General features: G+C 57.3%; 1 protein-coding gene across 3 annotated transcripts in view; it reads right to left on the reverse strand.

The window, feature by feature from the left end:
• The window catches only part of LOC106985630 (kelch-like protein 36), a 102,532-nt gene extending 77,245 nt beyond the window's left edge, over positions 1-25,287 (reverse strand). Inside the window, exons 1-5 of one of the 3 annotated variants that reach the window (XM_027076323.2) lie at positions 25,130-25,287; positions 22,758-22,836; positions 17,312-18,385; positions 15,575-15,732; positions 12,797-13,548 (exon numbers count right to left, since the gene is read on the reverse strand). In XM_027076323.2, the coding sequence (XP_026932124.1) occupies positions 12,900-13,548; positions 15,575-15,732; positions 17,312-18,385; positions 22,758-22,820 (1,944 nt within the window). In that variant the 5' untranslated portion in view covers positions 22,821-22,836; positions 25,130-25,287 and the 3' untranslated portion in view covers positions 12,797-12,899. Of the gene's footprint in view, positions 1-12,796; positions 13,549-15,574; positions 15,733-17,311; positions 18,386-22,757; positions 22,837-24,927; positions 25,010-25,129 lie in introns of those variants that run through there. The other 2 variants (XM_027076324.2, XM_027076319.2) reach the window with 2 other exon arrangements.
• Positions 25,288-26,194: the final 907 nt, after the last annotated feature.

Here is a 26,194-nt window from a genome sequence, read left to right on the forward strand (position 1 = left end):
CAGCTCCATAGCTTAGCAGTGCCCTTCCCTCTGTCTAAAACACCCTTCCCTGTCCCTCCAGGCTAACAAAGTCCTATTGACCCGCTGTGGGCATCCCAGTACCAGCATTATTGGAAACCACACAAGCTTGGGATTCAGGTAGATGTGGGTCTGACGCCACAACAAGCGATTTACTCTTTTTGGAAGCGAGGGAGACAGAGACAGAGGAAGAGAGAGGCCTGATAACTAGAGACAACGCACGTTTCCACGTGAACTGAGACCCCCCCCCCCGCCATCTTTAAACGTTCGCTACTTTGTGAGGTCTGTTTCGTTTTCGTTTTTTGAGAGAGAGAATCCTAAGCATGCACCGCACTCAGCACAGGGCCCAACACGGGGCTCGATCCCACTACCCCGGGATCGTGACCTGAGCCGAAATCAAGAGTCAGACGCTCAACTGAGTGAGCCACCCGGGCGCCCCTAGACTTGGGCTACTTTGGACTGGGACCGTGTCCCTTGCCACCAAAGGAGCGCCATGAATACACTGTTGCTATTGTTGTGCACCTATCATTTCAGGAAGTTAAAACCACGACCTCATGTGAATACACCGCGAGCCATGTCAGAGGTTTACTCAGCTCACAAGTGAGGGAGGCGGCAGGATGGGAATTGGGTTCCGGGAAGGACAAGAGGGACTGACGTCGATGAGGTTCATGAAAGAAAGAAAAAGCCATCGGTAACTTGCTGATACTCGACAAGCCCTAAGAGTAAACAGTAAGTCAAACACGACGACCTTTCCCTAGAGCAGCAAACCACCGTGGCCCACATGGGTGACCAGATTTTCATTCTAGAAAGATACCTCAGGCATCGACAGGTCAACCATCAGGGGTAGGGGTGGGAAGGCGGTGAGGTTAGAGAAACACAAAAAGATGGGAGGACTTGTAGCTAGTTTAGAGCCTGTAACTGAATCCCAAGCTGGAGCCACTTTGTGAACTCCTGGATGCAGCCGTACCTGAAGCTGGAAAGAATTCACAGACTTCCCAATGAAGCCATCCTGAAAAGGATACTGGAGAGAAGGTAGGTAAGGGGACAGAATTGGAAGATATTGAGCTGATGGAGTCCAGCAACTGATGTGCCAGGTGACAGGCAGCCAATGTTCTCCTGTAGCCAATGTCACCATATCTTTGATTTGTTGGACTGGTTATATGGGGCAGCCCAGGAGGAGATGTTTAACTGCACGTATAGAACCTCTCTGATTGCTTCCAGTATACTGGGAGAGAGAAACATCGGCCAAGGGAACGACAGTGCTCTTCAAACACAGTATACACATCTCGTCTTTCTCTTCACTTCCATCCACACGCTTCGCGAACACCACAGCCGAAGTTAAGAACACACTTCTACTGGCAACAGCACGGCGGCTGAGAGCGCCTCGCTTCCGAGTTAAATGCTCCCAGGCTTAAACCACGCTAGCCCTGCCCCCCGACAAGAATTTTACTCACGGCGATGAGGAATACGTCTGAGACATCGAATGCAAAGTGCTTTGCACGGTGCCTGGTATGTGTTAAGGGCCTCCTCAGAGGTGGGGGTTTTGATGATCCTTCTGGGGACGCCAAGCAGACATTTTTTGACTAACTGGCTTGTGACATGGATTACTTCTTTCCAATTTGAGATGCTTTTTTTTTTTTTTTTTTAATGGGCGTTGAAAGAAAATAAGGCGTAATTTCCATTTCATAGGTAATTTCTATGCGGTGCTTGCTCTAGGATTAAATAAAGGGATTTGCATGTAAGATAATATTGCTCCTGTTAGCACTACTGATATATCAGCTATATGATAATACTGACTTTAACTTCATGGGTAGATTCTGGGGATGGTAGTCTTCCAGGCGGGGGAAAGGGGCGCCCCACCACCCTCCATCGCTGGCCCCACTAGTGCTGTGACCTCAGAAAAATGGGAAGGAGAATCAGAGGTAGGAGACTGAGGCTCCAATCCTACTCTTAAAAATCCAGTTTCTCGGGGCACCGGGGTGGCTCCGTCGGTTGGGCGTCCGATTTCGGCTCAGGTCACGATCTCGCGGTCCTCGAGTTCGAGCCCCGCGTCGGGCTCCGTGCTGACAGCTCGGAGCCCGGAGCCTGTTTCGGATTCTGTGTCTCCCTCTCTCTGACCCTCCCCCGTTCATGCTGTCTCTCCCTGTGTCAAAAATAAATAAACGTTAAAAAAAAAAAATAAAAAAAAAAAAACCATCCAATACCATGCCTGGCATGTAGCTACTACGTGGGAAATAAGAGTTACAGTGATTTTCATTGGATATTGGATTTGTGTGCTGGCATCTCCCATGCAACTAGTTGTCCATTTTTTTAAAAAGAAAAAAAAGCTCCTCAACATTATTATTATTATTTTTTAATCTTTATTTATTTTTGAGAGAGAGACAGAGTGCAAGAGTGGGGAGGGGCAGAGAGAGAGGGAGACACAGAATCGGAAGCGGGCTCCAGGCTCCGAGCCGTCAGCACACAGCCCGACGCGGGGCTTGAACCCACGCACCGTGAGATCATGACCTGAGCCGAAGTCGGACACTCAGCCGACGGAGCCCCCCAGGTGCCCCTACATACGTATTATTTCTAATTGTTCACTCTTAGGAACAGTAATGAACATCTCCAAGCTTAACGTCCCTTCTACGTTTCGCGTTGTCGCGTTGTATTATTGGTCAGGGTTTTCCAGAGAAAGAGAAGCCAAAGGGTTCTCTCGATTGGAAGGAATTGGTTCGTGCCATTACGGAGGCTGGCCAGTCCAGAATCCGCAGGACAGGCTGGTGGGCTGGAGACCTGGGGGAGGGGCTGATGTTGCATTTCAAGCCTGAGGACAGTCTACTGGAGAATTACCTCTTGCTCTAGGAAGGTTAGTCTTTGTTCTCTTAAGGCCTTCACCTGATTGGATGAAGCCCACCCACACAGTGGAGGGCGATCTGCTTTCCTCACTGTCCACCAATTTAAATGTTAATCACACCCCGGGCGCCTGGGTGGCTCTGACTTTGGCTAGGGTCATGATTTCACGGGTTCATGGGTTCCAGCCCCGCGTCCGCTCTGTGCTGACAGCTCAGAGCCTGGAGCCCGCTTCGGGTTCTGTGTCTCCCTCTCTCTCTCTCTCTCTCTCTCTCTCTGCCCCTCCCCTGCTCAATCTCTCTCTCTCAAAAATAAACAAACATTAACAATTTTTTTAAAAAAACCCAGTAACCACATCAAGCCACTAGCCTCCGTGGGGAATATATCTTACAAAGGCAGCTGACCGTCTCCCCTGGTATCTCTGTGGCACCTCTCTATGTGGCTGATGAAAGGGTCGCCTGATCTTAGACTGTCAGAGGGGATGGGACACAGAAATCGTCCAACTGCCCATTTCCCAGAGGGGGACGTGCTGGCACACGGCCTCTGGAGTCGTTGTCACTACTAACAGAGTAGCGAAGGGGGGTCAGGAGCAAATGAGCTTGGGGGATCCTGGTTTAAGCAAAGGTAGATGGGTGTCCTTGGTGGGACTTTTGGAGGCTGTAATACGCACCCGTGTACCCTGCCGTGACTCCCCAAGAGGCGGATCCTGTCTCGGGCATTTCCCAGGCCCCTCCTGACCAGAACTCCCTTAGGTGGCTGTGTAGGGGACGAGGGCTGTCTGCGGGGCGCCCCGCCCGACCCGAATCGTCTCCATCCGTCTAGTGTCACAGCCCAAGAAACGGAGACTTACGAGATGGGGTGCCTCGCCCCGGAGGCACGTGACACAGCCAACGCGAGAATCCGCGTTCCTGCCCGGGGACATCACGGAGACGTGGTCTAGGCCCCCGTTCTACCAACAGGAGCCGCTGAGCGAAGCCACCCCCTTGCTGGAGGCTCACTCGTGACGAACGCTGCGTGGGAATCCAGATCTTTCGAACCTCAGCCTGGCACCAAAAAAGGCCCAGGGCATTGGCACACTTGGAAGTTGGGAGCCGCGTGCGGGGGGTTATGTATTTTTAGCGCCTTCAGACGACAGAGGCGGTGGTACCGTGGCCCCCGGGAAAGAGGAGTCACTAACGTGGTGTGCCTGCTCAAATGATTCCCTTGGGCCGAGGAGGCTGGTCATCGCTCAGAGGGTTGGGCCACGCCGGAGCTTCCGGAGCTTCCAGGCCCCGTCGGCAGGAAGTCCACAGGCGACGTTCACTTTCTCTGGGGCACAGGCAGGTGTGTGGCCCCGTGCGAGTTTGCTCTGAGACCCTAAGCTGCAGCCCCCCCTGGACTGGGCTGTGCTTCGCCAGAGAGGAGCCCCACGGTTCGGGTTGGGGCCACGGTCACCCGATTTGTCGGAGACTCGCGGCCCAGAAAGGTCTGTGGCTGGAGATAGGACACAGACACCTCCAGAGGGCGGTGGTCCCCGACGGAGCACGGGCTACACTCACCGGGAGGGCTTGTGACAATACACGTGGCTAGGCCTGATCCGGCAGGCCTGGGGTGGGGCCTGAGAATCTGCGTGCCCGGCGAGTTCCCTGTAATGGTGACGTTGCTGGTCCAGGGGACTATGGTTTGAGGACCAGTGCCCTGGGGCCCCCCCACACACAGAGGTGCTGCCCCACAGGCCTAGAATGAACGCTGCCTCTGTTCTCATCGTTTATGTAATTACTTTCAGAGCACGCGCTCGAGAGAGACAGACAGACAGTGTGAGTGGGGGAGGGGCAGAGAGAGTGGGAGAGAGAGAATCCCAAGCAGGCTCCACACTGTCCGCGCAGAGCCCGATGCGTGGCTTGAACTCACGACACCGTGAGATCGTGACCTGAGCTGAAGTCACTTAACTGACTGAGCCACCCAGCTGCCCCGTCTCCAGTTTTAAAACCCAGGTAGGGAGCTTTGTCTCCTGGCTCTCAACCTGTGGCTATCTGGGGGACCAAACTCGGAACTCGGAGAGTGGGCTGGATTATTTCTCTGACGCCTTAACCAACTCAATATATTGAGATGTAACTCACACAACTTGCAATTCACCCCGCTGAAGTGGATTCGACTTTTCGCGGTCACGGGAATGTGCAACCGTAACCACGATCGGTTTGCGGGCATTTTTATCGCCACCAAGAAGAAACATTGCCCCCCTCTCCCCTTCACCCCCACCCCAGCCCTAAGCAATGCTTCATCCACTTGCTGGCTCCGTAAATTTGCGCGTCCTGGCTGTTGGCATGTTAAGTGGGATCCTGCAGCACAAGCCCCCTGGGTCCCGCCTCTGTGACTCGCCACGGTGTTCACCAGGTTTACCCATGACGCAGCCTGGATCACAGCTTCACTCCCGTTCAAGGCCATGTAATATTTCGTCGACCAGTTAGAGTCCGTTTAGTTTGTCCGTTCGTCCGTGGTTGGGCTTTAGTTTCTGCAGAAAATGATTGCTTATCTGTTAAAATTCATGGAACTGTGCACACAGGGTACGTCTTACCGTCTGCTGATTTTTGGAAAAGGGACCCCGGCGGCTTCCACTTCCTGTCTCAGAACGGGGTTGGGCTGAGCCCAACAGTTCGGGCGTCTCCACTCAGACTACCTTGCGGGAAAGGCTGGGCCGGCCCAGCTGAGGCCAGCCTCCCCCTCTGGAGCGGCTGTGGAGTGAGGCCGGGCCACCAAGAGGACCCCCCCCCCCCCCCCGCCCAGGGAGCTGTGAGGAACAGTACAACCTCCCAGGTGCCCCCCCCCTCCCCTCGGAGCTGTAAGATACAAGTGGTTATTGTGAAACGCCAGGAATACGTGTGGTTTGTTTCAGGGCCTTAGGTACCGGGGCAGCCGTGGCGCCTCCCTGGGGGGGGGGGGGGGGGGGTCTGTCAGGGACACCTCCCTGGCCAGCAGCCAGCCCTGTCCACCCGCAGACGGCCGTCTCCCTCCTCCTACCTTCCCCACCCCCCCATGTCCCTCCGTTCCACTGCGGCCAAGGCTTTGCTCTGAAGACAGGGGATCAAGTCGCTTCCCTCCTGAGTCCGAGCCCCAGCTCCCGACCCTCACCTCGTCCCACCTCACTCAGAGCTTTCGCTCTTCCTCGCCCGCCATGCAGGAGACACGGGGACATAATCCACGCACGTAAAAATCGACCCCTCTGAAGGGTGCAGTTCAATGGGTTCCCGTACGTCCGTTCATGTGTCGCTAGCTGACCTGCATTTACTGGTCTGTGACTCCCCACTAGGGCTGGCACCTCGGGGGTGTGATCAGCACCGTGTCCCCAGCCACCCCCCTCCCCCCCCCCCCCCCCGCGGTGCCTGGCTGGCACAGTGCAGAAGCCTGGTGAACGCGTGTCACCCTCGTGAGCACAGAGTTGTCTGGGTCCACGGAGAAGGTGACCTCCAGGATTGAGGGCAAGTCCTTGAGACGATGGCACGGCCTCTGCTGACATGTGGTGAGGACCAGGCCTGTGCGGGGCTCTGAAGTGATAAGCGTGCGTCCCCCACTCTGCCTTCCGCCCAGCCCGTCACAGACTTACCTGTGTTGTGCCTCCTGCCACCTGTGAGTCAGGACGCATCTCAGAGCCTCCCTGGTTATCCCCTCAGGTCACATACCTGCATGCTAGGGGGACCTTTGGGAGACACGATACCTCACATGGAGGCTTTGAGTGGCGGTGGTCATTTAAACCAATTTTTTTCAATGTTTACTTTTGAGAGAGAGAGAGGGAGAGAGAGACAGAGACAGAGCATGAGCGGGGGAGGGGCCGAGACAGAGGGAGACACAGAATCGGAAGCAGGTTCCAAGCTCCGAGCTGTCAGCGCAGAGACGGACGCGGGGCTTGAACCCGTAGCTGAAAAGAGCCGGGTCTGTGTTAGAAGCTGTGCAGCTGCTAACTTGGGACGTGGGGTCTGGGAGCCTTTGGTGGCCATGTGAGAAATCTGGATGCGGCCACCATGTGGAGAAACCAGAGAGAGCAAGGGGCCTGGACGGGTAGGGAGGCAAGAGGAGGAGGAGAGATCGAGAGCGGGGTGCTGGAGGAGCCCCATCTCACCGCGAGCCTCGGGGAATGGATACCTGACCCTGACCCTGACCCTGAGTGAGATCTCCTGGGGGTGGGGGGGAGAGGGCTGCCTAGTGGAGCCCAGTCGACTCTTGGGTTTGTCCCCAAAGTAAATGCTTATTACCATTTATAATTTTTTTTTAATGTTTATTTGTTTTTGAGAGACAGAACGTGAGCAGGGGAGGGACAGAGAGAGAGGGAGGCACAGAATCCAAAGCAGGCTCCAGGCTCTGAGCTGTCAGCACAGAGCGCGATGCGGGGCTCGAACTCACGGACCGCAAGATCGTGACCTGAGCCGAAGCCGGACGCTCAACCGATGGAGCCCCCCAGGCGCCCCGATGCTTCTTATCATTTAAAGCCACTACCTGGGAGTGGTTTCTTACTCCGCTGCAGATAAAACTCCTTGTCATCCGCCTTTCTTCCCCGCCCCCCGGGCTCACGCCGGCCCGCTTCTTGCGGACCACCTCCCCAGATAAATCACCTGCCTCGTGTCAAGTTCTGGGTTCCAGAGAACCCAGGGCAAGACAAGCACCGAGCAGCTGGGCGGGTAAGGTAATTCACCTTCGGGAAGATGATGCGGCCCAAGCCTTGGGTTCCTCATCCGGGAGATGGGAAGAGCGTCATTTCTAACCCAAGATTCTTCTCAGGCTGAAGGAAGGGGTCCTGGTGAGCTTGGCATCTGCTGGCCTGGGGCCTGCCTGGGGCAGCTCATTGGCTCAGGGGCAAATTCTAGGCCAGGTTCCAGGTGTGATGGGCACGCGGGTACCTCCCACCGTCCTCCCGATGCCAAACTGCTAAAGGTACAGGGAAAAGGTGTTCCCAAGCGTGACTGGGCTTGTCTGCTGGCGGCCTCGTGAAACCCCGGCGGGGCAGAGGGGCGACAGTCTTCTTCTCGGGCCCGTGGGACATACAGCAAACTCGGTTCTCACAGAAACGTTCTGCTCTTTTTCTGATAAAGACAACAAACTGCGAGGCGCCTGGGGGGCTCCGTCGGTTGAGCGTCCGAGTTTGCTCAGGTCATGATCTCGCGGTCTGTGAGTTCGAGCCCCGCGTCGGGCTCTGTGCTGACCGCTCGGAGCCTGGAGCCTGCTTCATGTTCTGGGTCTCCCTCTCCCTCTCTCTGTCTCTCAAAAATAAATAAACATTAAAAAAAAAAAAGATAATAAATTGCTTGCCATAAGCTATGCTTCTTTCCCCTGGTTTCTGTTTTTCTTCTCTAATCAAATTACCCCCACTGACACAAATTTAAGCAAATAGCTTCATTTCAGGTCACAGGACTTCGCGGTGCAATCAAGGATCTGAATGAAATTCCTGGGAAAATATAGTAATTAGAAGCACAATGAGAGCAGCCTCAAAACGTCCCAGCCCCCCACCGTCCTAAAGGGCAGTCTGGTTAATTTCCAAACTATATTTGGGCTCAACATGCAAGGGGTTCTTTTTCACCCGGGCAGAGAAAACAGGCCTGAAGATCATTACAATAACCACACAAGACTGGGACTATAATTACAAAATAAACCATACCCTAGCAGGCAAGCCATTTTAATGCGTTTTGGGAAGTGAATATTCTGGACGGAATCAAAAACAGAGGGGGGAAGAAAATCAATGCGCAGGAAAGGAGTTAAAAAGAGGTAAGACGCAGAAAACCTCCGAGTGTCATAAAATCACAAATACAAAAGCAACGAATCAAAACACACACTCACACACACACATACAGTTACAGATTTTGATAACATCAGTAGCCAGAATATACCAGGGAATTACTTAACGGTCAAATATCTTACTGCTTTTCCAAGGGGGGGGCTGGTGGTGATGACAAACTTCAGTCGACCCCAAAGGATTTGGGTCTCCCTTCCAATCAATGCCAAGCGAACCTGCGACGATGACATCGGGTCACTGGGTTCCTTTTCTCCAAGAAAATGGACACGGAAGGTTTATCCCCTCGGCCCCACTCTACCGCCGAACCTGTACGTTCATTCACCTCTTTTAACCAAGGCAACCAAGACTTCTTGAGACCTTGACGCACCGTCAGAAGCCACGGATTCTATTCGTGTTAAAAAAGAGAGGAACGGACCTCCGAGCTGAGGGCAGTAATTCTGTCAAGCACAGGACGGTTCGCTGTTACAGACTTCGCGTTGAAGTGTCTTTAAAAGAAGGGATGGACGGGAGTGGATGAGGGCCCCGGCGAGCAGTGACCCGTGTGAGACAGGTGACAGACGGACTGGACCGGTCCTCGGGGATGGTTTCACCTCTGTGCACGCCGCTGAGGTAGGAGCAGCTTCAGAAGAAATACAAGGGTATCTTAAGGGAGTGAGGATGTCTTCTTGGCCAATCAGTGCCCTCTAGCTCAGCGGGGGGGTGGGGGGGGAAGCTAAGGTGGTCACAGCCATGGGTATCAAAAAGTATCAAAATGTTTCAAACAACTTGAAAAGCTGCCAGGCTGGGTGGCTGTGCAGGGCCGGACCTCCCAGTACCCTTGGAGCTGCCCTGCGCTCCAGGGGTTTATGCCGGAGGCAGGACACCGCCCCCTCCCCTCCCCTCCCCTCCCCTCCCCTCCCCTCCGGAGACACTCAGAATTCGTGGAGAGGCCAAGGATGAAGGGGCCCCTCCCGGGGGGGGGGGGGGGGCAGCGGTCTGAGATTCTAGCCGAAAGCTCAGAGACACAGAAGGCCCGTGAGCTGCTCCTCAGGCAGGTGGTGGCCAAGCCACGCGCCACGAGGACCAGGGTAATGGTGGAAGGTTGACAACTCTACAAGGGGGTGGGGGCGGGCGTCCCTCACTTCCCACGGTGCTGCAAGCCCCTGAAAGGTCGCCCTGGCTCAGGGGCCAGGGACTTTGAACCGCAGGTTAACTCGCTCGAGCAGAGTGGGGACCCCGGACCTCAGAGGACAGACTCCACTCCCTTTGGCATTTGGGTTTGCACCCCGAACTGAACACCCCTTAGGGCTGGCTTCCGGGGTTTCTACTATGTCGCCAAGAGGTCACCTTATCAGTAAGCAGCAAGGGGAGGGGCATTCACGATACAGATACACACGCACCGAGGTTTTCTGCCCAGATGGAGACCTACAAAGCCCCACCCGGGCGCCTTTCTAAAATGGGAAAATGTTAACGCCTCACATCTAACGTGAGAAACCCTGAGAGCCGCACGCACAGAACAAGTTGCTGAGACGACCTCCGTATGTTCCGACGGCAGGAAGAACACGGTAAGTCGCAGCGCTTTCCACGTTCCTTCCAATTCTGGTGTTACATTTAGGTCTTCGGCAAACAGGGTTCTGACGTCGGGGAAGGGGCAAACTCGAGACGTACGACTGGGAACCTAAAACTGTAGTTCTTTCAAAGTGAGAAAAAAACCCCAAAAAGCCAAAAAAATACCAACCCCAAACCTGCACGGAAGCCCACCACGCTCATTTCGAACCATCGCCGGAAATGACCCGGGTGCCCCCAGAGACCGAAAGCGGTGCCGCTGTGTCTCAGGGGGGCCGCCCGCCGGAAACCCAGTCTCTGTCGCTGCGGTGGGAAACCACACTCCCATGATTCTGCAGGAGGACCTCCCCAAGCTCTGCCCATGGGGGGGGGGGGGGGGAAGCGTTTCCTCCCGCGACTTCTGTCTTAACACCTCGGACAGCTGCCATGGGTCCCATCGCTGCGCGGGCTGGTGCCCAGACGCCGCTCCTCGGTCCCGAGGCTCTTTTCCACTGACCCCTGAGAAAGGCTCCAAAACCTTTCGTGGCACAGGGAGACCACCCCCGATTAGGTGACGTTAGTTTACGAGAAGGAACTTCTCAACCTCACCTTTAAGACAACGCTCCCAACGCTAGTGATGTTAGATTCTAAGCCACGTAAATAACAAAGTGCCTTCAGAGCGGCAAGAGGGACGTCACGAAGCGTGAGGTGCGGGACACTGGACGTAATCCACAAGGCGCAAGAAAATCAGAAGAGTGACCAGCGCTGCGCCCTTACCCCGGGACATGACCTGGTGGTCAAAAATAAGAGAGCTGGCTTCAGCGAAAAACTGAGGGTTCGCCTCTTCCCAAGGTCAAAGCCATCCTGCTGCCCAAAGCACACGTGGAATCTAGGTTGATTCCCCTGGAGTCTGGTTGAACCACCAACCACCTCTCTGTTCACGAGTTAGGCTGAGCTGGGGAGAAAAGACCACGGGTTCCATGCCTTCTCAAGGGTCTTCACGGAATGAAATCTTTCCTGGAATAGGAAGGGGGTAGGCTATCCCAAAGTTGGGCAGAAGTTCTGCAAAACAAATGTTGTGGAGGGCTGTACGAGATAGAAGACACACACACACACACAAAAAGGGTTTCAGGCTCAGTGAAGTTCGGAAACGCAGGGTTGATGGAATGCTAAGTTAATGCAGGACTTCTCAGAGCCTTTAATACAGCAAAGTATTGTGGAGCTCCAAGAAGAGTATAGAGTTTTTGGTTTGATTGTTTGCATGCCTTGCAGAACCTCTCAACAAGCCTCTAGGGACTTCCACGTGCACAGAACTAGCTAAGTCAGCAGACCCCTCACCCCACTAACAACAGAGGGCCACGATTCGGGTACTGAAGCTTTCGACGCCCAAGCTGCTCAAAATCACAGTAATCCTTTCTGGGAAAGGAGAAGAAGTACAAAGGAGATAATTTTTCGTTTTAAAGGAAGTTAACTGAGAGTCATATTCTAATGTCAAGGTTAACAATAAATCTTGAGGTGTTCTCGTCTCTGCAATCTGATCTTTGTCAAGGCATAGATCACGAACGCTTCCCTTGGCTCTTGGCACGCTCTTATCTTCCCAACGTCCTTGTGTCCACAGCAGCTTGGGCAAGAGTCCCCAGCTCGCCTTCGAGGGCACAAACCGTTGGTGACACCTGCAGGAAATCTGCACAGGACGGTCACACATCTCAAGAGGAGGGGTTGAACACGCGTTGCTAGCTTAAACAGACTGAAGCAGCCGGGCCCTCGGATTCTGACCTGCCGCTTGCATGAGGGATCAGCCAGGGCCTGTTAAAACTTGCCCAGCAGCACAAAACGGCTGAGCAGCGGACTGCTGAGCTGGGGGGGGGGGGCAGAGGGGGGTAGCTGACAGCCTCCTTTGGGAGCAACGTGTACTCGGCCGGCTCCCGGAGGGGCTCCCGAGGGCTTCTTGGTGCCGAGCCACAGAAAACAATGGCAAGTTCTAGGATGCCCACTCTTTCTTTCCTGAGAAAGGAACACAGATTTTGGGGGCTCAGTACATCAGTAATGTAAGTTAACAGCGGGTTCAGGAAAAATAAAGCAAAAAGCACAAATTACAGAAAAATGTTTATAAAAGAGCTTCATGCCTTTTTTTTTTTTTTTTTTTTTTTTAGTTTTTGGATTACCTAGACCCTTTCAGAATTCGGGAAGAGCTATCCGTCAGGAAAATGGGATTACTCAGAAACAAGAGTCACCTGATCCGGAAATCCCGGTGGGAACACCTCCCTGGTGAGAAGTCCCAGGTCCTGTCTGTCTAGTGAGCGTCACTCAGTCACCCACTCACCCTGTCGGGGTCTCTGTGTCCCCACTCACGACACGAGTGCACTTGGCCTTGCCCGCGATTTGCCAGACGTGGCCAGTGCTCAGTCATTCCGGGAACTGGTTGAAATACAGTTTCCAGGCACGCCCTCCGCCCTCACTCCTGGTACGTTTACAACGGATACTTCTCAAGTGGGGCCCCGGAACCTGAATTTTGCACAAGCTAAGCCAAGTGGAGGGAGGTGCGGACTGGGGGGGGGGGGGATCCCCGGGGATTCATCGCGAGGGAGGAAGGGGCCCTGCACAGAGAGGAGGGTTGTGTCTCCTGCCTGGGCCCAGGTTCAATGACTCGAGGCAGAGGATACGTAAAATGATATAGAATATTTAATCGGTTACTGTGATATCATAGAAACACCAAGCATCATCAAAGTAAAAAAGGCTGCTAGGAGGTACATGATGGGTCCGGACGCTACGGGGTCGTGGCTGGTCTACGGCCTCCGGCGGGGGGCGGCGGGGCCCGGGGCCCCTCGAGGCCCAGCGCGGGGGGCGGGGGGCGGGGTCGCTGGCCCGGGTCCTGGTGCCTCTTGCCCTTGCCCTTGCCCTTCTTCTTGTCCTCCAGCCGCGGCTTCAGGGCGCACACGCAGGCGGACACGCCGGCGATGGCCTTGGGCAGGTCGGTGCCCCTGCTCCACGTGTCCTTGTCGCGGTCGTAGACCTGCACGGTCTTGGAGAAGGCCGTGCTCTCCCAGCTGTAGCCGCCCAGGACGTAGATGCGGCCCTGCCACACGGCCACGCCCGACTCGCTGTTGGCGTGCAGCAGGGGCGCCACGCGGGTCCACTGGTTGCACTGCGGGCTGTAGGCCTCCACGCCCAGCACGTCGAAGCGCTCCATGGACTCGATGCTGTCGTCGCTGCCGCCGATGGAGTAGATGCTGTCGCCCAGGCTGCACATGCTGTGCCAGCCGCGCGCCGTGGTCATGGGCCGCCGCTCCTCCCACACGTCCGTCCGGTGGTCGTAGCACAGCAGGTTCTTGCGGTAGGGGCCGATCTGGTAGTCGTGCCCCCCCGAGATGTACACGAAGTCCTTGTAGATGGCGCCCGCGTGGCCGTAGGTGAACCTGCGGAGACGGACGGACGGACGGACGGAGACACAGAGGGGGCTCAGTGCCGCGCCGGGGCCCCGCGCTTTCCCTCTTCGCCGGGGGGGGGGGGGGGGGGGGGGGGGGAGGGAGGGGGCCGCGGGGCCCCGAGGGGACCACGGAGGGAGCGGGCAGCCCCCGCACGCTTTGCAGATGGCAGCTGTCACCGGACAGAAAGCGGCGGAGCCGGGCGGGCAAGTGCGCACGTGGCTCGGCAGCCGGACCGCCCGGCCTGTGCCAGGAGCCCGTTTCCCCGTGTCAGGACGGGGATAGTGACACGGCAGATCCCTCGAGTAAGAGCTAAACACAATGGGACCGTGTGACTGAGGCACTCGTAGGTTCCCTTCAAATTATACAGCAAACGGGAACGAAACAAAGCACAGCCTCAACTCTGCGACATTCCAGAAAAGACTACAGGGGCAGTGAAAAAAACCCTTGGGCCGTCGGGGCCCGGAGCTTGGGTGGGATGAATGTGTGGAGCACAGGAGGCTCACAGGACAGTGAAAACACTGTGTGACACGCGTGGCTGGAGGCGCGCCCCTGACATTTGTCCAAACCTACAGCACAGGCGACACAGCGAGCCTTCGCTTAGCGCGGACCTCGGTGAGCGTCTTGTAGCCACCTGGGTGCGTCAGTTGTAACAAACGTAGCGCAGAGGGAATGAGCTCAGGGGAGAGAGTCTATGGGAACGATCTGTACCTTCTGCTCGATTTTCCGTACACCTAAAACTGCTCTAAAAAGTGCCGTGTGGGGGCGCCTTGGTGGACCCGTCGGTTAAGCGTCCAACCTCGGCTCGGAATGTGATCTCAGTTGGTGGGTTCGAGCCCTGCGTCGGGCTCTGTGCTGACAGCTCAGCACACGCACTAACGATTACGGCATCATGGACTATGTTTACTCCAACCTCGGACCCCTAAGGCCCATTTAGAAAGAAAAAAATCAGGTTTGTTTTAGCGTTTAGGTACGTGAATCACTCCAGCTGGCCCACCGCGATGGCCGCAGAGGCTCTTACCACTATCGTTGAGCCTCACTCCTCCATCTGTAAAATGGGATGATTAAAAAAAAAAAACCTAAGGAGATCACAGGTCTCGGTCTGCCTGTGACGGGGTCGGTATTTACAGTTAACGTTCACTGCCATCCTGGTTTGGATGACAGATTATATGGGCGCCTACCCCCACCCCACCAGGTCCCTGGGTATCAAGGGACTCTTCATATCAAGCACTTGGCCCAGAGGTGACACACGGTCCTCCCAAGTGCCAAAGGCACTGCTCCACCAGCTTCTTAGAACCTCCACACGAAGGTGGTAGTAACTGGGGACTGGAGAACAGTGGGATTCACCACCAAATGCTCACACCGCTCACCCGTCTAGCTCCTGGGGACGCACCCAAGACCACCGGACGCGTTCCACAGCAAGACTGGTTCGGAACGCGTGCCTGCACGCTCAGCCACGGGGAACTGCTGACGTTAAGTGGCAGGCACCTTCTGCTAAACCCGTCAGGGTGACAGGGGCTCCCTGAGTGCACACCGGCACGCAGGGCAACCGAGGAGGAGGAGCTCTGAGCCCTGGGACACCCCGGGGAGCCCCCCGGCGCTGGATGCCGTGGAGCGGCGGCGGGGGGGGGGGGGGGGGAGGCTCCTTGGGAACATCTCGCTCCCAACAGCCCTATTCTGTCACCTCGAGGACCAACCCAGGTCCACGCTCAGGGATGTTTCTCGGGAAAGCCCTCGCTATCTGAACCTAACACTCTCTCCCTGAAGCTCCAGGAGTGAACAGACTTGGAAACTGAGGGATGTCTGTCTTGGCGGCAGAGGTGACATTGCACTTGGATGGTCTGTCCCCTGACCTGTTACCACCACGCCCTCTGCCCCCACAGTCTACCCAGAGTTATCTACAAGCCAGGAGATTTTTCCTGAAATTAGAGGCCAAGACATCTAGAAGACGAGGTGGACAACCAGAGCCCCAGAGTAGAGCCCGCCTGAGGACTCTGCCCGCCCGCCCCCCAGTCACCTCGGCAAGCCAGCCACGTAGGACCAGGAGTCGGTCTTGGGGCTGTAAGTCTCCACTGAAGAAAGAGCTCCGTTCTCGTTCCGGCCACCGACGGCCACCAGCATGTCTTCAATGGAGGCCAGGTAGAAGTCCACGCGGCGCTGATTCATGGAGGCCACCTGCGGAGGCGGGACACCTGTACCTTCCCTTCCCCACGCTCGGGACAACGTCAGCATCGAGCACTTGGCTCCCAAATGCGTGCTGTGGGACGCACAGCCCAGGAAGGTCAGGCAGTGGCCAAGCGCGTCTGGGGAAGGGAGTCACCCTTGACGAAAGAGGGGCTCTTCGGACAGGACTTCTCAAGAGCTCCCAGAACCCTTGAGACCTTGTCCCCCGGGAAGGGGACAGAGAACACAGTCCCCCAACCGGCCTGGGCAGTGGCTGACCTTGTGGACTCGGATTCCACAGAACATACGGTTCAGAATGACCGGTTTAGTGGTTTCCTGGAACAAAAACTCATCTCTCTCCTCTTGCTCCTCCCACACCAGACACTTTTAGAATTAATGCTGATTGCTATCGTGTTGACAGACAGAAAGGGGCAATCAGCGGGAAATTAAAAAGCAAAAGACTCAATTTTTTTCTTTTTTTTTAAATAATCCAAGCAGAACGCAGAAACGAACACAGTCCCAAAGGAGACGGCGCCTGCAGGCCGCCCCTGCTACGGAGCTCTCGGGGACGGGCTCCAAACAGGGGGCCTCTTTCGAGGGGCAGGACCTACACGCTGGAGGGTGGTTTGCAGACTTTCGAGAATAAAACAGAAAGGTCACCGGAGCCCATTCCGAGTTTCGCGCTCAGATAAAATCACCAAGTAAAAGCGCAGAGGCACGGGCAGAAAGGCAGACCGGTTTCTGAGGGTCATGGTCTGGGGAGGTGTTTGTGGGAGGAGAGGACTGCCTTCTCTGTGCCGGGGCCTTGCCAACCCCCACCAGCCCCAGCCCCTGACCTCGGGATGTCCACGGCCCCCCTACCAACCCCGTTTCCGGAGGCGGAAGCTGGACATCTGGAGGGCGAGGAAGCAGTCTGAAATCCCCAGCAGCGACTCAGCGCAGCTGGGGTGTGAACTCGGGCCTGACACCGAGACCCAGCCTTGGCCACAATTCGCCACACCTGCTGGGCCACGGCTGCCACCAGGCGGGAGCCTCCGTGGCCTCCTTAAACGAGCTCCAAACCCTTCCCGAAGGGGGAGCTCTGGGGTGACTCTGGGGGAACACCGTCCGAACCCTGGGTCCAACCTGTAGGCCAGCACCATCCAGCATGGCAGCCACCAGCCTCGTGCGGCCATTTACGCTCAGACAGACGTCAGTTAGTTCAAGTGAAATACAACCCCAAATTCAGTCCTTGGGTCCCACTGGCCGCATTCTGAGCGCTCAGTCACCACACGTGGCTGGTGGCCGGGGTATCGGACAGCACAGGCGCAGAACGTCTGTGTCGCCCGCAGAAAGTTCTACTGGAGGGCCCCGCGCCGCGGGACGACTGCGCCTGCGCCTGCGTGGCGGCCGCTCGCCCCTCCCTCGCCCCTCCCCCGCCCCCGGCAGGGCGCGGGCTCCGGGGGCCGGGCACGCCCCTGTGTCCTCACGCCGCCTCGGTCAGAACAGAGGCCGGACGGGGGCCGAGGCCCGAGAGCAAGGGGGCAGCCAAGGCTAGGTTAAGAGAGCAAAAGTCCTCAAGAGTAAAGAAATAATCTGGCTTTAATCTCACCTTGATCCACTGTTTACAGCGGGGGTCATACCTATAAAGAAGATTGGACGCCGCATCCCCTCCGTTGTCCCGGGAGAAGCTGCCGCCGGCAATGAAGATGAACCCCCCCAGCACGGCGACGCAGTGGTGGCTCCGCCGGGCCGGCAGGGGCGTCTCCTTGACCCACTGCTCGCTCTTGGCGTCCAGGTAGCAGGTGTCATCGCTGAGCTCCAGACACCGCTCGGAGACCTCGCCGCCCACGAACAGGAGGCGCTCCTCGTTGGTGCGGAGCGCCGTGCGCTTGGTCTGCATGACAGGCTGGGCCGCCAGGCTGTTGTGGTAGCGCACCGCCTCCTCGATGAAGCCCTCGCAGTTGGCCTCGCGGGGCAGCAGCGAGCACACGGCCGGCTTGACGCGGTGCAGCAGGTCGTTCTTGGGGATGAGCGGGAAGTGGATGTTCTCCAGCACCTGGTAGGCGTGGGCCTCGCGCTCCGGCTGCTGCGTCAGCCACTGCAGGGCGGCCTGCAGCAGGTCGTGCTCGCACTCCCGCTGCACCTGGCTGCTGCTCAGGTAGACGCACAGCTTCTGCATGGAGACGTTCTGCAGGAAGTCGGGCGTGAAGGACAGCGTGCCGAAGTGGCTCAGGATGAAGCCGTCGATGAAGGCGTCGAGCCGCTTGAGGCTGTAGATGGAGGCCAGCTCCTGCAGGTACAGGTAGTTGTCCTCGCTCACCTCCTGCTCCAGGTACTCGCAGCAGAAGTCCACCACCGTCCAGATCTGCAGCAGGTGCGCCGTCTCCAGGATGTAGTCGATGTTGCCGCCGTCCAGCGCCAGCTCCCCGCCGTACAGGAAGTCCACCACGGCCTTGAGCCCGATGTAGGAGGCGCCCACGAGCTCCACCTCCTTCTGGAAGGCCTCGCGCATGCCGATGGTGAACATGGAGTTGAAGTAGTCGCTGCACACGGCCAGCAGGTTGCGGTGGGCCGGCACGCGCTGCTCGTCCGCCACCAGGACGATGTCGCAGAAGAGGCCGCGGAGGCGCTGCTCGTTCAGCCGCTGCAGCACCGTGGTCGAGTGGTCCGCCCAGTGGTACACCTGCGGCCGAGAGCGCGCGTGCGTCAGGGCTCGGCCGGCAGCCCCGCCCCCGGCCCCGCCCCCCCCCCCCCCCCCCCCCCCCCCGCACTTAAGGAAACGAGAGCGCGCGGGCGGGCAGAGCCCGCGGGAAACGAGGGCGATTCGGTGCACACCCTGTGGCGGTCCTTCTTTCTTTTCAAATGCCAGCTCCTACAGGGGCGCCCGGCTGGCTCAGTCGCCGGAGCAGCACACTCTTGACCTCGGGGTGTGGCTTTGAGCCCTACAGCGGGGGCAGAGATCACTTACCAAACAATGTGGCCTAGCAAAGGCAACTTCTAAAAACTTACCATTCTCCTTTCCTTCCTACCTACCGTCTTTCTTTATGAATAAAATCCCTAAAAACGCAATCTCTCTTCCTCGTTCGTCTTTCCTGCCTCTTTTTCTTTCTAAATACAGTTCCTCAACGTTTGATTTTTTTCTCTCCCTGCCCCCTTTCTTTCTTCCTGTGGGTCCGGAGCAGATAGGTTTAAAAATGGCCGTCCCGTAGGGGCAGCCCAGTTGCTCAGGCATAGCCTGTAAACGCGGACAGAAGCTGGGTTTGAATCCCAGGTCTGCCACATACTAGCTGAGTGATCTTGAGACAGCCCTGAGAAGCCTCTGAGCCCCCTTTTCCCGGTCTCACAAGTGCGGACGAGGGCGGCCACCACTCGGGATGGGACGTTAAGAGGACGGGGCGCCGTTCCAGGAGACCCAGAGTTCCCACCGAGGCCTCCCACCCAGGAAGACTGCTCGCTCCGTGTTTTTAGAAAATGCTTAGCGCCCAGCCATGCGAGGGGCTCCCACTTCTACTGATGGGTCCAGGGATGGGGCGGGTCCCAGAGACTCCGCGATGCATCCCGACTAAAGTGCTCTGGGGGGTCCTACTTTCAGAAAAGCGAGAAATCAGGAAAAGTGCAGGAGCGTGGCCTCTTCCCCAGGGCAGGGCTTATACGAATCTCGCACTGTGCGCTGGGTATGTGCTCTCATTCGCGGGTCACAATGACCCTCCTCCAAGGGAAGGTCTGTAATCATGCCCATTTCCCAGATGAGGAGAAACTGAGGTTCAGAGACTAGGAAACTTGCCCAAAGTCCCACAGTGGCTGAGAGGCAGGGCTGGGATTTGCGGCTAGGTCTGATTCCGGAGCCCGAACTTTTAATCACCACACGGCACCGGAATCAACAAATCAGTTCACGTGAACAACGAAAATGGGTCAATTCAAGCAACCCAGGTCGGGAGACGTTTGCGGAGTGCTGTCTGCCTGCCACGTGCTTTGGAGGGCACGAGGCCACGTCAGACCCAGGCAGCAGCGTCTCCATCCCTGGAAGACCAATCAGGCTCCGGGGGCCTCGGGATCCACACACCGCCCGGTTTGTTTACGTCAGAAACACCACGAAATTCAGTACAGGGAGGCCGTCCAGGCACATCGGTGACGTAGCTGGTCTATTTGAGGGTGTCGGCAGACAGGGCTGGCCGGGCACCGAGCCTCAAAGGGGAAGTGGTGCGGGTGAGGGGAGGTGGGCTGAGGGCTCAGCAGGTGTGAGCAGCTGTGGGGGGGACCGCCAGGTCCCCGCAGGCCACTTTGCAGCCTGTGTCCTGCCGTGTGTCATCGCCTTCTTCCCTTCCTCCCAACACACCCGTGACGGGGGTAATAACTGTTTCCCCGCGGTCCCTCCTCATCCGGCCACTCCCAACACCCACCGCTCCCTCTAGGTTACAGGTGCGGGAACGTTCTCGGACTTGTGACGTGGACGCCTAACAGGTACTGCCCGAAGCTGCCTTCCCTTCCAAGTGCGGAGAGCCAGGCTGTGTTGTTCTCACATCACAGGACGGTGTCTCGGAGGTTCCATACGTGGATCTCTCCGCCTACTCTGGTTACCGGCAGAGAGAGCCCGGCTGGCCCGGTCTGGGCTGCAACACACCCCGGCTTGGGGCCCCTCTCGGGCGCGGACTCGAGGAAGGAAGCGTCAAAGCACCACACCGGCAGGCCCTCTCGTGACCGCGAGGGCTCAAAGCCCCCAGAAGCGAGGGGCGTCAGGTGGGCTGTGTGCCCCCGCCCCAGGCCCCCGGTTGTCTGTAAGCTGGTGGGGATGCGGGGCCAGCACACTTCAATGGGTGCACACAGGACCCCCAGCTGCGGCGTAAAAAGAAAAACCAGCCCCCTGGAGGGGGTGGGGGATGGGGACAGCCCCAGATGACAGCTGCGGAGAGGACCATCTGCTCCAGTGAGCCAGGGCAGCGAAAAGGGCAGCCACTGTTTCTAAAACTGGGTCTCCATGCTAAGTAGGCACGCTCATTCTTCACCTGGGTCTCAGTGACAACCCGTTTCTGGATATTTTACTGCAGCGGCAGAGATGAAGACTTTCAAGAGAAAAAAAAAAACCCCAAAACCGAAAAACACCAAACACGACCTCCCGGTTTCAAAGGGACCTCAGCAACAGAGTCGCAGCGCTTCCTAAAACCTAGAAGCTTCGACCCCCACACTCTTCGATGGTGCTAACTCTTACTCGTTCATTTATTCCCTATTTGAGTGCCTCCACCAGCGGCAAGGCGACGTGAGAGAAGAAACACAGGCCCTCAGCAGCCAACCCTAGCCAGAATGCAGCACGTCCGGAGTGTTTTACATGCAAACCGGATTCATCATCAGAACGGATCAACACATTTCAGAGCAGATGAACCAGCAGCGGCCGTCACACAATGGAAGACGCCATCGCGCCCGGAAGGTGAACAGCCTACCGCTTACAGGCAGCCACAGGGCCAGACCTCAGAGGCGTAGTAACCGGCGAAAGGAGCCTGACTCGCATTGAGTTCAAGGGCAGACAACACTCCAGTCGCGGAAGCTGGCGACTGGGACTGGAGGGTCCGGTAATCTCTGCTGTAATCCGGGGGCTGGCTACCTGGGTGTGTTTGACGTCTAGAAAATCCAGGCTACACTTCCCCTCCGGGCCCTCTTTAAGTACAGTAAGTCAGAAACACGGATACCACGTAACCACGGGATAGATTCCGACAGAAACGAACCCGGAACGCGCCTTTCGGGGACAAAGATTTCCAGCACTATCACCACGCTCAGAAAGCCGTACTGTCTCTGCAGCCAGACTCTGAAACAAAGCCTCTTTGAGACAGCCGCGAGACCTTTCTGGGTTTTCGCGGCAGATAAAGCCGGGCTTGGCAAGAGCCTTCTCGGTAACTCAGATGGAAATAAGAGCCCATTTCTCCGGAGAACCCACCTCTCCTGAAAATTCTACCCCGTTTTCCTTCTATGCACCTCTGCAGAACCTCTGTTTTGCCCTCAAATCTACACGCTGCTCACAGGTCCCTTTATCTAAAGTGGTTACCTCCGTCTTTTTTCAGTCTTCTTTTGACATATTTTTTCCTAACGGCGCCCATGAGATTCTAACGCCACCCATGAGATTCTAACGCCACACGTATCCTGTGTATTTGTACGTGAACTGTACGTATAGCTGCGCTCTCTGATCGCAAAAAAGAGAATTCTTTTTAAACCCTCCCCTCTCCCAAGAACCAATTTTGGGGGCAATATTAGCCCCAGTGAAAATGCACGATCTGAGGTAACCAGAACATTTAAATCTGCAAAAGGGCCACTTTTAAAGAAAAGTGGTGATAAAAAAATTAAAAAAAAATAATAATATTTTTTTTTTAAAGAAATAAAGAGGTGTTACTGATATTTATAGAGGAACAGGTGTGAACGGAGACTGGCCTGAAAACTTGTCCCCCAATCCTTATTTATAGTAGCCTCGAATCTGCTGAAGGTATAGATTCCCAGGTCCTGCTCTCAGATTGTAATTTAGTAGGTCTGGGGTGGGGCCCGGCATATGCATTCCGCATTGGATACGTTCCCCCCCTGCCAGGGTGATCCTGATGTGGCCAGCATGACACAGGTTGGTAGGCTGGCCATAGGGAACCCACCCTCACTCGCTCCTAGGGTCCCAGAAAGGCAGACTGGGGGAAAGAGTCCGGGCCCTTAATATCCAGGTACGCAACACGTGACCCTGACTGCTAGGTCAGGTGCTGGCTTGTCAATGGACATGTCCTTGGGAGTTTTGGGGCCCCCAAGTGGGGACACACATCCCATGGCTTTTTCCTTCTGTCCCATCCACGTCTTTGAGTTGCGGCAAAGAACAAGTGAGTCAAGGTGTATCTCTAACGACCCTCACGCTCCTGCTCTGAGTTTCGGATGTTTTCTACCCAGTGCCCGAGCTACCTGTGTACTCATTGTTAAGGAGGCTAACACCACCACCAGGAACAGAAAATCCGTCTGGCCTTTAGGACTGATCTCATCAGAAAAATACCACACTTCGTAGGCAACTTGCACAGGGTGGCGAGCGGCCATTCACAGACCTTTGAAGATTCGCTGATCTTGTACGGCCGTGACACTCGCGTCTGCCGGCTTCCCTCCATCATAGAAGAGATCCCAGCCCTAGGACAAGAACAGGGATTTTTGAGTGTGCGGTAAAAAGAACCCCAGGTCACTCAGTAATCGCAGGCTGCTGGCAGATATCGAGGACGACGAGGGTGAAACGAGTCACACGGAGGAAAGACGGAGAGGAGACAGTACAGAAATGAGAACTCTTTTACGCTGAGTTGAAAAACTCAGGCGATTAGAATCCGACAGTGCACTTAACGTCGTTCCTTTATTAACTAAAATCTGACAGTATCCTGTCTTTTACAGCCCACCTCCTACAAATACCTGCCTTCTGATGCTTGATCTCAACTAGGCCTTCGGCTAGATCAAGATATAATGACGGCAGACGCCGGCTAAGGGATTTACCTGAGCTGTCTCGTGTAAGCCCCGCAACTACTCGGCCAGGCTAATGTCACATCCCATTTTACAGCTGAGGACGTTGAGCTCCAGTCACCACGCTCGTAAACGGCTGGGAATCAAACCCGGGTCCGTCCGGCCCCCAAACGTGGCCAGACATGGGCCCTTCACCGCGAAGCTCTGCTGAACGTGGCCCAGTCTGTGAGAACAGCTTAACTTCTGAAAGATCGTGACGAAGGCAGGGCTGTGACCCAGTGATGAGTACCACGTATAAAACACGTTCACGGTCTCGACACAGGTACTTTTCCTTTAAGTGCCTTCCTATGTCTTCACGGATTTAATCCCCAGAAAAACCCCGTGAGTCCAAGGCTACTGCCCAGCATCACCCAGCCAGGAAGGAGCTGTGGAGTTGGGCCTCCCACCCAGGGGGGGCCTCCTTGCTCTCAACCCCAAGCTACCCTGCCTGGCCACTCAAAACAGAAAAAAAAAAAAAAAAAAAAAATTGCCCACAGGCAGGAAACCTCTACTGAGGCCTAGGCCCTGCCTGGACCACCCAGTATAAAACCAAACGCTCACGTTCACCTCCAGACGTCGTAATCACGTCTCCGGGACGGGCGGGTGAATCAGACACCTTAAAGTTTCTTCCAGCCAAATAACTCACTAACAATAGCACAGAGGTGGGCTTTAGGGGATCTGGAGGGCATGGGGGCACCGAGAAAGGACTTAAGCAACTCACACCCTGGGCTTAACGAGGAATTTCTTCCCCTTGCTAAGTTGCTACCTACTGAACCAACAGCCTAGGCTAATAAGGAAAAATGTCACAAAACGTTAAGCACAGTGTCAAGATAATGGGGGACACACATTCGGGCACAATCCATCCTGTCCAGCTCCCTGGGGAAGGAAAGGACAGCTAGATTTCACCTGACAAACTAGCAACTTTGTGACAAAGGCCAGCTGTACCCACCCCCCCCACCCCCCCCCACCCCCGTCCCTTTTGACTGCCCCTGGGCTGCTGGGGGGGGTCATGAGGGAAAGGAAGGAAATCAATATTCGGCCGGGCCTGCTGGATGTTTTCCCTTCACCCTCTGAGACTGTGACGCTCAGGTGGTGGAGGGGGCCGTCCAAGGTCACACCCCAGAAATCAGCAGGTCCCTCTCTCTCCACAACCCTCCCCCGCACCCCCCCCCCCCCCCCGCAACCAGCCAGAGCTCAGGTTTGCTCTCAGCGCTCAAAGCGTTCTTTTCTAGGCCAAGATTTCTTAAGAGAGTTCCCCTTGGTGGAGGCTCCCTTTTGTCTCGGGGCAAGCGGTTTGGGGCCAATGTGTACAGGAGCGCTGCGTGTCAGCCGCCTCGCGTGCTTTAAGGGGTCAAGGCCATCCGCACGGGCAGCGGCGATCCCCAGTTCCGCGTTACAAGATCTCTTAGTAAACATGGGACCAGAGGCCACGTCCGGACGGAGGGTCCCCAGGGAGCCTGCTCTCCGAGCTGCCTCCGGGTTTCTACCCTGAACCTGCCGGACCTCGGCGATCGGGACATGGCCTCGGACACCCGCCGCTACTCACCAGCCCCGGGTCTCGAGGACAGGGTCTCGGGGCCGCCGCGGTCGCTGGGTCGCACCCACACCCCCCCCACACCCCCGCCGGCGGAACTGGCGGCCCAACGGCCGCCGGGCCAGCTCGAGCGGGCGGCGAGCAGGCGGAGTCGGGACGCGGCCGGGCCGGCGCCCGCGGCGGGACGCGGGGACACTCACCTGGGCCGCGCAGGCCGCACCTGTCTCACCTGCGGCGGCGGCCGCTGCCCCTCCGTGTTCCCCTTCCCGCCGCGCCCCCCCCCCCCCCGAGCACCGCGGGACGCCGGGAGGGGGAGGGGGCGGCGCGGCCGGGGGTCGCCGCTCGCGGGGCGGGGTCCCTCCCCACTCCCCGGATCCCCCGACGGCGCGCGCGGAGGCCCACCTGGAGGGCGCGCTACGGGAGCGGCGCGGGGACCCCCGGCGGCGGCGGGACCGGACGGGCGCGGCGGCGGGGCCGGGTCGCCGGAGCCCCGGGACCGGCCGGCTGCGCAGCCATGGCTCCGCCAGGAAGTGCGAGGCCGAGGGCGGAGGCGGCGCGCGCGGCCAATGGCGGCGGCCACGAGGAGGTGGGCTCAGGCAGCGCCGAGGCGGGGCCTGCGCCGGGGAGGAAGGAGGGCGCGCGCGGCCGGGGGAGGGAGGGAGGCGCGCGAGCCGGTGGTGGGGGGCGGGCGGGGGGAGGCGCGCGCGGCAGGAGAGGGAGGCGGTGGTGCGCGCGGCCGGGGGAAGAGGGGGCGGTGCGCGCGGCCGGGGGAGAGAGGCCGTGGTGCGCGCGGCCGGAGGAGGGGGAGCGGTGAGCGCGGCCGCGGGAGGGGGCGGGGCCGGAGCGCCCACCCTCGGCCGCAGCCCCACCCCCGCCACCGGACTCGCCCCCGCGCGCGCAGCCCCCAGGTTGGTCCTGCGAAGCGCCCGCTAGGGTCCGCCAGAGTCCCTGGCGCGGCCCCTAGGGACCGACCTGAGCGCTGCAAGGGGTCCTCAGCCCGCTGCGCTCACCCTAAAGTGAGGCGTCCGTTGGCCCCTCTAGGTATGGTCACCTTCCCCCTCTGTCGCCGCTTGCAGCTTTGCGCTTCACCTGGCTCTTGGCGCCGTTGAATGTGCCAAATCCCTTTCTTACTCATTGGGTTTAGGGTCTCTCTCCCCCACTAGAAACCCTCCGGGACAGAGTTTACGGTCGGTTTTATTCCTGGCCGGGCCCTCAGGACTGGCACGCAGTAGGCGCTCCGTAATCTGGTTAACACTGTGGGATGAGTGAATTTAACTATCCCCCACCCGTCTATCAGTTGTCCAGCTTACCTCCTGCTACAGCTTGGTTGAACCTGGACACCATTACGCTGAGTGAAGGAAGTCAGACACCAGAAGGACACATAGGGTATGATTTTAGTTACATGAAGCGTCCGGAACAGGGGAACCCATGGAGACAAAGTAGGTTGGTGGTTGCCTGGGTCTGGGG

This window comes from Acinonyx jubatus, chromosome E2 (genome assembly GCF_027475565.1).
Source record: "Acinonyx jubatus isolate Ajub_Pintada_27869175 chromosome E2, VMU_Ajub_asm_v1.0, whole genome shotgun sequence".
Taxonomy (NCBI): domain Eukaryota; kingdom Metazoa; phylum Chordata; class Mammalia; order Carnivora; family Felidae; genus Acinonyx; species Acinonyx jubatus.